We start from the raw sequence: 13,286 nt of genomic DNA, 5'->3' as shown, positions 1-13,286 counted from the left end.
AGCACGGACCAAGAAGTAGAAGAAGCTCCTCACGATGATCAACAACAAAGTGAGTATGAGCAAATCGAAGTTCAACGACAGAGAAAGATCTGGTGCGTCGCAAGAGGATCCTTACGGACGTAGAGAAATTGCTGCTCGCGAAATACCAATTTCAGATCGTTCAGGAGGGACTTATATTCTACTGCACGAGGTTCAGACTCAAAAACAGCCGCCAGGAGCAACAACGGGGAAGATTTCAATCTCTACGATGTGACTGTCGAGAGCGCACAATGACGCTCGACACCATCCGCTGCTCTGGCGACACCTCACAAGATTTGAGGGACGCCTCCACGCAAGCCAGCTATAACAACTACATGACTCTGATCCAGTAAGCGATGATCCACAGCTTCAACGTCACAGTGAGCAGGTCGACAGGCTATTCGAGTTGCTGGAGTTCACCTCCCACCTATGGCTAATGTCAAGCGAGTTGTCAGGAGGGCAGGTGCTGCATGCTAATGTCGACCTCGAAACGATCACACAACGTAAAGCGCACATTCACCTAGACCCGGGCGATATGACCAAAATTGTTATCACGATTAAAAAAAATTATCAGTCGACATCAATAATTATCATGATAACTATCACACCTTTTTTCTTTCAAATTTGAAACATCAAACGTATGGTAATAAATTCATCAATTACTTTCCTTGTTATTCATCTATGAAAGTAACTATGTTACTTTACTTCATAAGAAATGATAACATAACATGATATAACATGTGATTTTAAAAAGTAATTTTGTTGTTCTGTTGTGCCATTGTGCAATAAAGATAAGACAATTCCCTCCTTACATACACTATGAAAAGGATAATAAAACCTGCAGATTTTTTAAATTTGCCTTCAAACCAAAAGTTGCTATGCAATATCAAATAAATAAAATAATAAACTGAAGACATTATCACTATTGGCAACCAGACTATTTTCAGCCTCACAATTTTTTTTTACCTCACGTAGGCCATTTACAAAAGTATAAAAATAAAAAGTTGGATGGGCTTAACCCAAGTTAACAAGTTTTAGATTTTTGCAATGCTTTTAGAACATTTGCATAGAATGGGGAAACTCCTTGATATCAAGTAAGAAAAATATTACTGGCTGTCCTCAAATGAGGATAGTGGGTTAATATGGGTTAAGGAACGTTTCAATAAGGCTGCAGTTTGTGCACATATATTTAAGAGGCATTCAGAAAAGAAAGAAAACGACAGATCGTGTAATTGCTGTTTGAAAGGTACCGAATTTTATTGAAAATGTTTATTATTATTATTGACAAAAAATATTTGACGATAATTATTGTTATCGTTTTTTCTCACCAAGGGGTACTTTCATCCAGAACTTTAACAATTGCTGGGTGCTTCAAAAGTCAAAAGAATAGCGACGTCCTGCTGGAGGCGTCGACCATCTATACAGCCCTCTGGCAGTCGGAAAAGAACATCAAAAACCCGATTTCCAAGGACATTATGCACATCCAGTAAAACTACAATGTACTGACCCTGCAGGAAATGGGGGAGAGGGATCTGGAGATCATCGAGAACCACCTGCACTAGTCCAACCAGCAGGTGGTCATCCACAACTGCAGACTCTACTACCTGACGAACCGATCGGAGGGCAAGCCGACCCCAGCGAAGATGCACCAGAACATCTTTACGAACGACTTAATCAAGAGCTTCAAAATTGTGGAGATGTGGAGCAACGATGTACTAGGTGCACCCATAGACGAGCAGGACTAGATAGATTACTTGCTGTACAAGAATCTGCGGAACGCAACATGATGAGATTAACCAACAGCTACTACGCGTACATAGAAAATGGCAAGTGCGACCGACTGCCCAAAGCCCTTTGCAGTACCTACCAGCGACCACCGCATACTGAATCTAACCTAGATAAACTTCCTGACGCTGAAAGACTGGTTCGCGCTGATATACAACCAAGTCACGGATGCGAGATGCACATGATACCGCTGACCGAACAGCGATTCAGGGAAACACGACCATCACCATTGGCAACAACACCATATAGCGTATTGGGCCCAAGATAAGAAGACCCCCTCTTTTTGACTCAAATTTGAAAAGACTGTTTGAACACCATATTCCATTTTTTACAGAAAATAACAGTATATTTGAAATAAATCATTATAACAATATATTCGAGAGGAAAAGCAGGTTATTTTGCCTGATTCAAGTCATGCAAAAACTGTCTATGACATCTTAATATCTGAACATGTAAATATGTAAACTAAAGTGCAATTAAATTTGTAAATGAAAGGCTTCGGGTTTTTGAAATGTAAACTAATCAACTGTAATTAAACAACAAAATTGCAATAACTGCAATAACTGCATTAACCATTAACGTGTTCAGCATTTGCTTTAAAGATATTGGCGCCATCTAGCGTTGTGAATGGGTATAATGGCTAGACCCCGAATGTAAGACGACCGACACTTTTTTAGTCTTATTTAAAAAATCATTCTTATATTTGGGCCAATAGGGTATGTTCCATGCTACACAAAAAAATAACTACGAAACTAAGTGGGAGAAACCAACGAACGTGTCCTACCACCAGTTCTGGTATAACGAGGGCCTGACGAACGACGCGTGATTCATGCTCCCCATTTATAAACACGGTGCTCACCTCACAACCAATGTTCCCCCTAATTTTTCGTTGGTCTGGGCAGAAAGACAACCTCCCTGAGCGCACTGAGTACCAGTGTGAGCGACATCATCGGTACTCGGATGATTCGCCTAAAGATGTTTCGCCGACGGACGTTTGACAGACGGGCAGGTCGCCGAATGGACGTTCCGCCGAACGGAGGTTTCGCCGAAACGGGATTCGTGCGGTCGCCCCGCCCCCGGATCATGTGTGTACAAGTTTTTCAACCTTGGCCCGCGGGCCATATACGGCGCGTTAGGATTTTTAATCCGGCCCGCCGCCGGCATTGTCCAAATTATAGTAAAAATCAATGTTAGTCTACCATCAATGGCAGCCCGGGAATAAGCACTCTTGGGCGGGCATGGCAGCCCGGGAGTAAGCGCTCTTGGGCGGGCAGATGTAGCAGAACCGAGCCGTACAATGACAGCAATCGGGTCAAATCCAGCCGAAAACAGCGTTTAATGATTAAATACAAATACTGGAGCTCTTTGGACATTAGAACCGAGCCCAGGGAAGTGAATTCCTCCGTAAAATGACGTGATGATTTCGCGATGGAGGCAAAAAAACGTCCATATACGTCCATTCGCCAAACGGCTCAAAATGCTCTCAAATTCGGTCAAATCCAGCTGAAAACAGCGTTTAATGATTAAATACAAATACTAGTATTTGTATTTCAATCATTAAACTAACAAATACTAGTATTTGTATTTCATCATTAAACGCTGTTTGAACGTTCATTCGGCGACCTCTCCGTCTGTCAAACGTCCGTCGGCAAAATGTCTTTAGGTGAATCATCCGGTCACGACATCATCATTGGTCGCTATGGGCACACCAGTATCACACCTGCCACAAGCAGGTGCATGTCAATGTTCCCTCTAATTTTTCATGTAAAACATGCTGTAAAACACAAAAAACATAACAGTGGACAAAGCTACTGCCACTGGCTGCCGCTTAAACGGCGCCATCATGGGTAAAAAAAATAATAATAATAAAAATAAAATTTACTGCGCGCCATATGATTGCTGCTGCGCAGAGAAGACGACAGTAGTGCGCAATTGCGCACGCGCGCAGCTTAGAGGGAACATTGCTTACAACCATTCATGACTGTAAGATAAGACAAAGTCTCTGCAATTGCTTGTTCATATTGTATCATTTTTTTAAGTATAACATCATCGTAGTCATCCCTGTGGATGGCTGTCATATCAGCATAAACACTCAACTGTCTGACTGATTAATCAATTTTAGTCTTGTGATTGGGTTGACATGTCAGCACAAACACTCAACTGTCCGACACTGATCAATCAATCTTTGCCCTGCAAATGACTAAAACGTTTCTGTCCAAAGTCCTGCTGACAACTGTCAGTTTTGCCTGTATATAAGACTCACTCACTGGTCATTCGGAGAGAGTTGCAAGGACAACGGACTGTGAGCGATCATGCTCTTCGAGCTCTCCCCATTCTGGTAATAAACTGAATCTCCTTTTAATTGGTCTCTTTCTTAAACTGCTCCTTAAGCTGTTTTACAGAACTATCAATGACCAGCACATTTTCTACGCAGAGCAGATACTAGAGCTGTGCCCAGGCAAAAACGGGGTCACCTTTGAGTGGACGGCCAAAGAGGAAAAATGGCTGAACACGCACACGTTGCAGCAGTTTGACCCGATGCACACGCCGATGAGGCCCATTATGGTCACGGTGCTCTCGTAGGAGATACACCTGATGAACCACAGCAATGTCACGTCGAGCAGCCACCTGAACAGGTAGGTCTCGCAAACAACGACTCTGACGCAGTGCTGGGCGTGAGCCAAGGATGCCATACAGAAGCCAAGCATCATGGAACATAAGTGGATGTCGCCAATACCAAACTGGTTCATAAAGATGGTGCCCCTGTTTGACTCGTCAAACAGCCTCATAAAAAACACATCGCAAATACTAACCACTGTGGAAATATCCCTATAAGCCGCGCCAGAGCGGGTCGCTATCAATATTCCCTTAACCATTAACATAATACAACCGGACCACACAGTCAACAAACCACCAGTGTTAGAAAGGTACTCTGGGACAGAGTTGCAAGAAAGAGCGGTGTCGAGAACAGCCACAAGGTAGGACATGTGTGAGGAATGTACTGTGTGCGGCTGTGAAAGAACGTGAGGAACTCTTTTCATCATAACTCAAAAGTTGACGATGTTTATGTTCGTGCCGTGCATGAGCTGCAGTTGCAATGTTGCTGTAGTGGTCATTCCCACATGTCCTCACAATGGTTAAGCATTTGTTTACATTACCTTTGTGTTACAAATGTACATTAGTACTTAACTTTTTCATTTAGCTTTCTTTACATACTGGACTGACAAACACGTGGCTCTCGAGCCGCATGCGGCTCCCTTCCAAAAAGAATGCAGCTTTTTGCCACACCAACCTTCAGCGTAGTTGATGTGTTAACTCTGGCTAAGTTGCATTTGATGTGTGTGTTGAGGGTGGACACTTACCTTATAAAAGAACACATTTTTTATTTAGAAGAAAATGTTATGGGGAGAAGTATGGTTTTAATTGTCTGTTTTGTGTGTCTCTTTTGGACAATTGCGTGGTGTGGCTCTTTGACTATCACAGTTTAAAATATTTGCTCTTTGTGTCTAACTTGTTCACCACCCCTGCTGTAGAGAGTCTAGCAGAACTCTCGCTGAATGGAGTGCCTTTCCGCCACTACATTTACTTCCGGGTGCGCGCGCATTTGCTTCTCTTTATGTTTGTTTTTATGACACTTCATTGTCTCAAAGTATATTGTGGATTGACTCGCAGTTAAATTGTTTACCTCGACAAAAATATGCTGTAAATCTGTCTTAATTCTAGAACCACACACACACCCATAACTGTATTGTACCCTGATTGCATTCGCTGCCAAGTGACTTATACCAAGTGACTTATTCTTGTGTGGATTAAAGTGCCAAAAAAACAACTCCTCTCTTCCATTCCTTGTGTTCTGACCGAGACCCCCAAATGAAAACAGCATATCTCACATTGAGCCAGCACCTTATACAGTCCAAACTAGCCTCTCCAACATTTGTGGTCTTTTGAGCCGGAATTGCTCTGCCAGTGGAGCAAGGACTAAGCGGCAGACAAGTCCACCAACTCACCCCGAGGACTGTGAGGTCAATTATGCAAGGCACAGGCAGCAAGACAGGCAAGAAGCTAGATTGACAATTTTAGGAAGAAGCTGAGGAGAGGATACCTCACTATGACAGATAAAATCGATGGAATGGTGAGTTCCAAGAGACGGACCTGTACTCCTGAGTAGGATAGAGTTACAGTCCGGAAAGCCAGCTAGCTCACCCAATTTATCCAGTGAGGAACTCCAGGGCCAAGCTTCAAGAACTACCTCTAACTCACCTTGTTTTGTCAAGCACTAAGAAAAGAGAAGAACCGAAGAGCAGCCTGCTACATCAGTCGCAGCTACCCATACAAGTCGAAGTGGCCATACTCAACTCGATTCAAGAAGAAATAGGTAAACTCGCTTAAGCCATGTGAAATCTCCAGCAAGCTTCACACTATGTAGTTACCAACCATCGGGGGGCTACTTACCCTCCAGCTAAAGAAGACTGGCCTGATCCGCCGCCATTTGCCTGATCCAGTTTATAGAAATGAACAGTCAGCTCCATCCACTGCAGAGCGACAAGACCAGTTAATTGTAGAACTACAGCTGTTAAAAGGCTGGGGCATGTCAGCAACAAAGAAGGATTACCATAAGAGGCCACTCCTACACCTTCAACCTCATCAGTCTGAGAAGCAGTGACTTCCCCAGCCTAGGTACCAAACGGTACCAGTTCGAGTTACGCCTTACTCTACCGCCTGTACACCTGGGCATTTAGTAAATCCACATCTGCCTGCGTACGCACAACAGCTGCCCTCCGGATCCCCATGCTATGGATCCACTTATATTCCACAAGGGACAAACCATGTACTGCAGTCCCCCTGAAGTGCGTCCATGTGTCGGAGGACCAAGATGGCGACGCATGAGCTTCAAGCTCTCCCTACGTGTGCACACATTTTGCGTTTTCTACCCGACATTACAATGCAGCTAGCAGGCTGCACGCTACTTAGATCGGACAGGACTAGCAACTTGGGGGGGAAAGAAGAGGCGGTGGGCTTTTTGCATCTATGTGGAAGAGGGATGGCATGACAATAGCGCTGTTCTGGATTGGCACTGTTTCTTAGACCTCAAATTCATTTCATTTTCAGAACATTTACCGTATTTTCCCCACTATAAGGTGCTCCGAAAAGCCTTCAATTTTTTCCAAAAGCTGACCATGAGCTTTGTAATCTGGTGCGCCTTATATGTGGATCAATATTGAGCCGCATCTACAGTCAGCAGCCCGCGACTCCATTTCCCCCGTAGAAGTAGTGCGCGGTGCATGCTGGGATATATAGTTCTTTGTCAATACACCCGGAATGATGGCGAGCACTCTAATTCAGTGCTCGCCATCATTCATGGTGGATTTACAAAAGAACTCCAGCTGCTAGATGTTTGCGTCAACAGAGCGTTCAAAGCTAGACTGTGAATATTATATATGGATCAAAATTGAGCCGCAACAGGTCTCTCAACTACGGTAAGCAGCAGCCCACTCTATTTTCCCCGTAGAAGAAGTAGTGCGCCGTGCATGCTGGGATATATAGGTCGTTGTCTTGGTATCCAGGCCCGGCGCAACTTAAACTTTCTCACTGATTCTTGAACATTTTGCCTAAGTATCTGCTGATACTGACTGGAATGTGACCTGCCACTTTAACAAGATTGCCAGTACCTGATGGCCACACAACCCAACAGCAAGATGGAGCCACCACCAAATTTTACTGTGGGTAGAAAGTGTTTGTCTTGGAATGCTGTGTTCTTCTTCCACTATGCATACTGCCCTTTATTATGTCTAAATAACTAAATTTTTGTTTCACCAGTCCACAGCTCCTTATTCCAAAATGAAACTGGTTTGTCCAAATGTGCTTTAGCATACCCCATGCGACTCTGTTTGTGACATGTTTGCAGAAAAGTCTTCAACTGCATTACTCTCCCATATAGCATTTCCTTGTGCAAACTGTGCTGAATAGTTGAATTGCAGTGACACCATTTGCATGCAGCATGATCATGTTGAAGGTCTTAAGAGCTGGTCTCTGGAATGAATTTGATTGTTCTCAAAATATTTCGCCGCTCACACTCATACCTAGGGGCAATTAAGAGTGTCCAACAGGCTACCATGCATCTCTTTGGAATGTGGGGGGAAATGTGTGAGTACACGTGGACCGACCTGGATTTGATCCCAGGATCCCAGAACTGTGAGGCCGACACACAACTCATCATCCTGAACACACCATCCACACTGTCAAACATGGTGATGGCAGCCTCATGATTTGGGCCTGCTTTTCTTCAGCCGGGCCCAGAAAACCTGTTGGAGTCTGCAAAAGACCTGAGTCTGGTATGGAGACTTATCTTCCAACAGGACAATGAGATGGGCAGCCCGGTGGGGCGAGTGGTTAGCACGTCGGCCTCACAGCTCTGGGGTCCTGGGTTCAAGTCCAGGTCACGTCCACCTGTGTGGAGTTTCCATGTTCGGGCCTGTGTGGGTTTCCTCTGGGTACTCGGGATTCCTCCCACATTCCAAAGACATGCATGGTAGGCTGATTGGACACTCTAAATTGCCCATAGGTATGGGTGTGAGAGTGCATGGTTGTCCATCTCTTTGTGCCTTGCGATCAGCTGGCCACCGATTCAGGGTGTCCCCCGCCTCTGGCCCGGAGTCAGCTGGGATAGGCTCAAGCACCACCTGCGACCCTAATGAGGATAAAGCATTTCAGAAAATGAGATGACGACAATGAGACAAATACCAGTTTCTGCTCATTCTCATACCGAAGGAAAATTTTGTGATATCTCTACTGGGATTAGCCACATAAGAGCAAGATGTTTCATTACCCAGCGCCAACCTTTAATTTCGTTGTTACTGATTCCATGGTACTCGGATGATTCGCCTAAAGATGTTTCGCCGACGGACGTTTGACAGACGGACAGGTTGAAAGGAGGTTTCGCCGAAACGGGATTCACGCGCTCGCCCCGCCCCCGGATCGTGTGTACATGTTTTCCAACCTCGGCCCGCGGGCCATATACGGCCCGTTAGGATTTTTAATCCGGCCCGCCGAGTAGGTAAATCATATCCCTAACGGTCATCGGAGGGGTTTCTCCCCGGGAACAGTGCTTCGTGGGCGGATTTTAATGACACATGCTGAGTTTCATTATCGAGCTCCATATATTTCCCGAGTTTGAGCACTTTAAAAATCGGCGGGGGCTCCCCCGAGCCTATCCAAGAATAGTGCACCGTGACCGGACTGGGTTGGACGACGCCCCGCTGAATTTCTGCAGCTCCAGAAAATTTTCAAATTTGAGCCCCACACACATTGGAGGGGTTTTTCACCGAGCACAGTGCTCTGTGGGCAGACAGGGGTGATACATGCCCCGCTGGAATCCTGAGCACCATAATTTTTTTCTAAGTGTGAGCACCACACACATCGGCGGGTTTTTTTCCCGAGCGTATCCGAGGATAGTGACACATGAGCGGATTGGGTTGGCTGATGCCCCGCTGAAATCCTGAGCTCCATACATTTTTCTAAGTGTGAGCACCACACACATCAACAGTGTTTTCCCAGTGCCTATCCGACATTTGATGTCGCAAATACAAATACTAGTACCGTAATTACTCGAATATAACGCGCACTCGAAAATAACACGCAGGTAATTTTGGGCCAAAAAAATCTGGAAAAACGCAGTACTCGAATATAGAGCGCACCGAAAATTTCCCGCTGACGAAAATCAGAAATCTTACCTTTTTTTCTTCGTTTCACGATTGTTTTGTTCAAAACCGGATAGAGAAATCTTCAGGTACGAGCGTGTCGAGTGTCTTTCAGTTGGTGGAGTTATGCGTTTGAATTTTAGGGCAATAGATGATACACAGAGTGGACAAACATATCATGTAGACATGTTATGTTGCAATACCTTTTAGACTTCCTTGAACATTGACTACATTTCAATTGACAATACCATGTTTTAATTCAAATATCTATTGTCATTCTCAAACAAGAAAAGGAACATACAAATTGAATAAATAAATGATTTGAAGATATGCACAATGGAAAAGACTATCACATGTAACAAGGGAATGTACTGCCCCCCGCTGGACATATTTCTAAATACAAGTACGTACCACACTACAATGTAGTATTCTACTTTCCAGCTTATTAATGCAGATTGTGATGTTTGTGAGGCTTGACGATCTTTAATATGCGTGTATTTTGAATTCAAAGTTGGAAATTGCACAATGTCCGTGCGTCAAAGTGAGTTTGACAATGCTTTTTTCGATCGAAAATTTGTAATTTATTTTAGTTATTGATTATAACACGCACCCCCAACTATTGGAATTAATTATATAGCAAAAATATGCGTGTTATATTCGAGTAATTACGGTATTTGTATTTAATCATTAAACGCTGTTTTCGGCTGGATTTGAGCGAATTTGAGAGCATTTTGAGCCGTTTGGCGAATGAACGTTTTTTAGACTTTTTTTTTGCCTTATCGCGATATCATCGCAACATTTTACCGAGGAATTCACTTCCCAGGGCTCGGTTCTAATGTCCAAAGAGCTCCAGTATTTGTATTTAATCATTAAATGCTGTTTTAAGATGGATTTGACCTGATTGTTGTCATTTCACGGCTCGGTTCTGCTACATCTGCCCGCCCAAGAGTGCTTATTCCCGGGCTGACATGCCCGCCCAAGAGTGCTTATTCTCAGGCTGACATGCCCGCCCAAGAGCGCTTATTCCCGGGCTGCCATTGACGGTAGACTAATAAATTGAGAGTGATGAGTGGCAAAGGGAAATGAATCATTGATTTTTACTATAATTTGGACAACGCCGGCGACGGGCCGGATTAAAAATCCTAACGGGCCGTACATGGCCCGCGGGCCGAGGTTGAAAAACTTGTACACACACGATCCGCGCGCAGATCCCGTTTCGGCGAAACCTTGTTCATTCGGCCGAACGGCCGTTCGGCCGAATGAAAGTTCGGCGGAACATCCATTCGGCGACCTGTCCGTCTGTCAAACATCCGTCGGCGAAACGTCTTTAGGCGAATCATCCGGTCACGTGATTCCATATATTTCCCACAAGTTCTATTATAAATTATCGCAAAGCCAAGTAAAGTAATCCCTCGAATATTGTGTTAATGTAGACCAGACATGGCCGTGATAAACGAAAAACCGCGAAGTAGTTTTTTCAGTGCTAAGCCCTAGTGGCAAGCGGAAGACAGTGGAGTGGCTTCTGTTTACGAGTTCCAGCATGGATTTTTACATTTTTATGAACTTAAAAAAAATCCTCAGGGTGGATTTTCCCCTTTTTTTTATTTGCCCCCGAAAAAAATCTGCGATCTAGTGAAAAAAATAGTTGCTGGCTGGTGCTGAACTTAAGTTTCTAAAGCATCACTTTAGATGGCTTATGTCTATCCGACTCAAAAATATTGTCAATGGCTTTTATTGAACTTTTCAGCTGCAGGCGTGAGAAAATAAGAAATTTGAAACGCTCAAACACAAAGTGATGTCTATCAGTCATGGGTTGGGGATGTTTCCTCAATTCTTACTCATTTACATTGAAATAACCGAATTGCCTTACCTGCTTGTTCAAAAACACTGTCTGAATCACATGTCACCGGGTAAATTTGCCCTGAAGTATCCCATTGGCTTTCTCTTTTCGACCGGCATCCGTAATCACTGTAGGCTCTGCGGGCACTATCTCCCAGCAAACTCTTTGAATCCATTAAACAAAGCCACACTTTGTTATTTTCCCCGCTTTTGACCCTCAACTGTAGTTAAGTAAACACTTCGTTAGTAGGTGTTAGATGTGTTGCTTGTGGACTAGCTTCTTTTCATTCTAATACTGAAGTATAAATTCTGAGCTTCTACGGGGATCTTGAAAGAAGGAAGTTATTTCTCTGCTTCACAAAAGTGTCAATTCACACTCACTTCCTTACCACGAGACCCCACCTACATTGCTCAACGGGCATCCCTATCTTGGGTCTGTAGCAACTGCGGCCAGCAGACGTTCGTGGTCAAATGAGCTGATGCTAAAAATAGCCCAGACAAGTGGCGAAGCAGTTGACTTCAGTGTGCACGCAGCGCGTTTCACTCTCAAAAATACTCTCAACAACAACAAAAAACGCCATCTCGTTTGAACATTGTCATAGTTTTGAAATAAAGTCGGCCGATTAAAAAAATACACATAGATAACATTTTTGTAGTCCTGTAAAAACATTCTTTTAGTTCCACCCAAAGTATGTCAATCCTAGTAAAGACCTCCCTCACTACTCACATACTAAAAAATGCTCTTTCATTTGAATAATATTTTAAAAAAAATCCAAAATGTGTACCGTATTTTGTCAATGTCACATTTCTCATTTTTTGGTTGTACTGAGCCTCTCTTCACCCACAGACGAATCGATAAAGCGAACGGACCAATCAGCAGCTGGAAGCAGCGCTCCGTTGCACCACCCAGCCCCAACCAACCACCTGGACAAACCATCTGCCTTAGATTGAGTACGCTCACAATTCACACCCTAACACTCTGCCAACGTGTCCCGTTTTCAGTGTTCCCTCAGTTATCAACCCCCCTTGGTCCCGTCTCTGGAGGCAACTTGCTGTATTGTCCGTCTCGCCACACCTCACCAAGTATGCCTCGATATGGGAATAAGCCCTGGCTGCACAGCAACGCTCCTCCACGCACACCCACAGACAGGCCACTCACCGCTGCACACCTGCGCTGGCCTATGTCATGGGCCAGAGGTTCTAGCTGCCCTCCTGAGAGCTCTCCCTGAGGACGGACTCCAGGAACTGTCCCCTCGCTTCGTCGGTCTGTGAGGTTGAACGGGTGTTTAACCCGCACGCCATCCGCTTCAAGGTTCTGGCAGCCCTCCGCATTCATTCTGCCTGACCCTTACCCGGATGCCCTACATTACGTACCAAGTGGCCCGAATAGGGGCTGGGGGGTACTGTCAAACCCAGTGGCGGTCCGTGCATTTTCTCGTAGCGCCTTCAACAAATCAATCCAACCCTCAAAAACTATCTTATGGCTATAAAACCTCGACTGCAGCTACAGCTGCGACACATAAGAAATAATCAATAGGTCAATGCACAAAAATGGGGTAAAATCCACTTCCTAGCAGCATTTAATGATAAAATACTAATACTGGAGCTTTTCAGACATTACAACCGGGCCAGGGGGGTGATTTTCCCGGGAAAAGACAATGATGAACGTCAATGGCGTACCGGCAAACATTGCCCGAAAATTGAGTAAGATCCAACCGAAAACAGCATTCATTGATTAAATACAAATACTGGAGCTTTTTAGACATCACAACCAGGCCCGGAGTATCATTTCCCCGGGAAAACGACAGCGATGAAGGTCGATACGTCCATATACGCCCATATGCGAAACGGCAAAAAATGCACTAAAATTGGGTAAAATCCACTTCCTAGCAGCATTTATCAATACAAATACTGGAGCTTTTCAGACATTACAACCGGGCCAGGGAG

General features: G+C 44.4%; 1 protein-coding gene across 6 annotated transcripts in view; it reads right to left on the bottom strand.

Moving 5' to 3' along the window:
• The window catches only part of tpcn2 (two pore segment channel 2), a 150,145-nt gene extending 138,387 nt beyond the window's left edge, over window positions 1-11,758 (bottom strand). For 2 of the 6 annotated variants that reach the window (XM_077619424.1, XM_077619462.1), the window contains exon 1: window positions 11,371-11,758. In XM_077619424.1, the coding sequence (XP_077475550.1) occupies window positions 11,371-11,515 (145 nt within the window). In that variant the 5' untranslated portion in view covers window positions 11,516-11,758. The remainder of the gene's footprint in view (window positions 1-11,370) is intronic. The other 4 variants (XM_077619415.1, XM_077619438.1, XM_077619447.1 and 1 more) reach the window with 3 other exon arrangements.
• Between the last annotated feature and the right edge of the window lie 1,528 nt (window positions 11,759-13,286).

This window comes from Stigmatopora argus, chromosome 2, assembly GCF_051989625.1.
Source record: "Stigmatopora argus isolate UIUO_Sarg chromosome 2, RoL_Sarg_1.0, whole genome shotgun sequence".
Classification (NCBI taxonomy): domain Eukaryota; kingdom Metazoa; phylum Chordata; class Actinopteri; order Syngnathiformes; family Syngnathidae; genus Stigmatopora; species Stigmatopora argus.
Note: the sequence above shows the minus strand (reverse complement) of the source record. Positions and strands in the feature narration are given on the sequence as shown.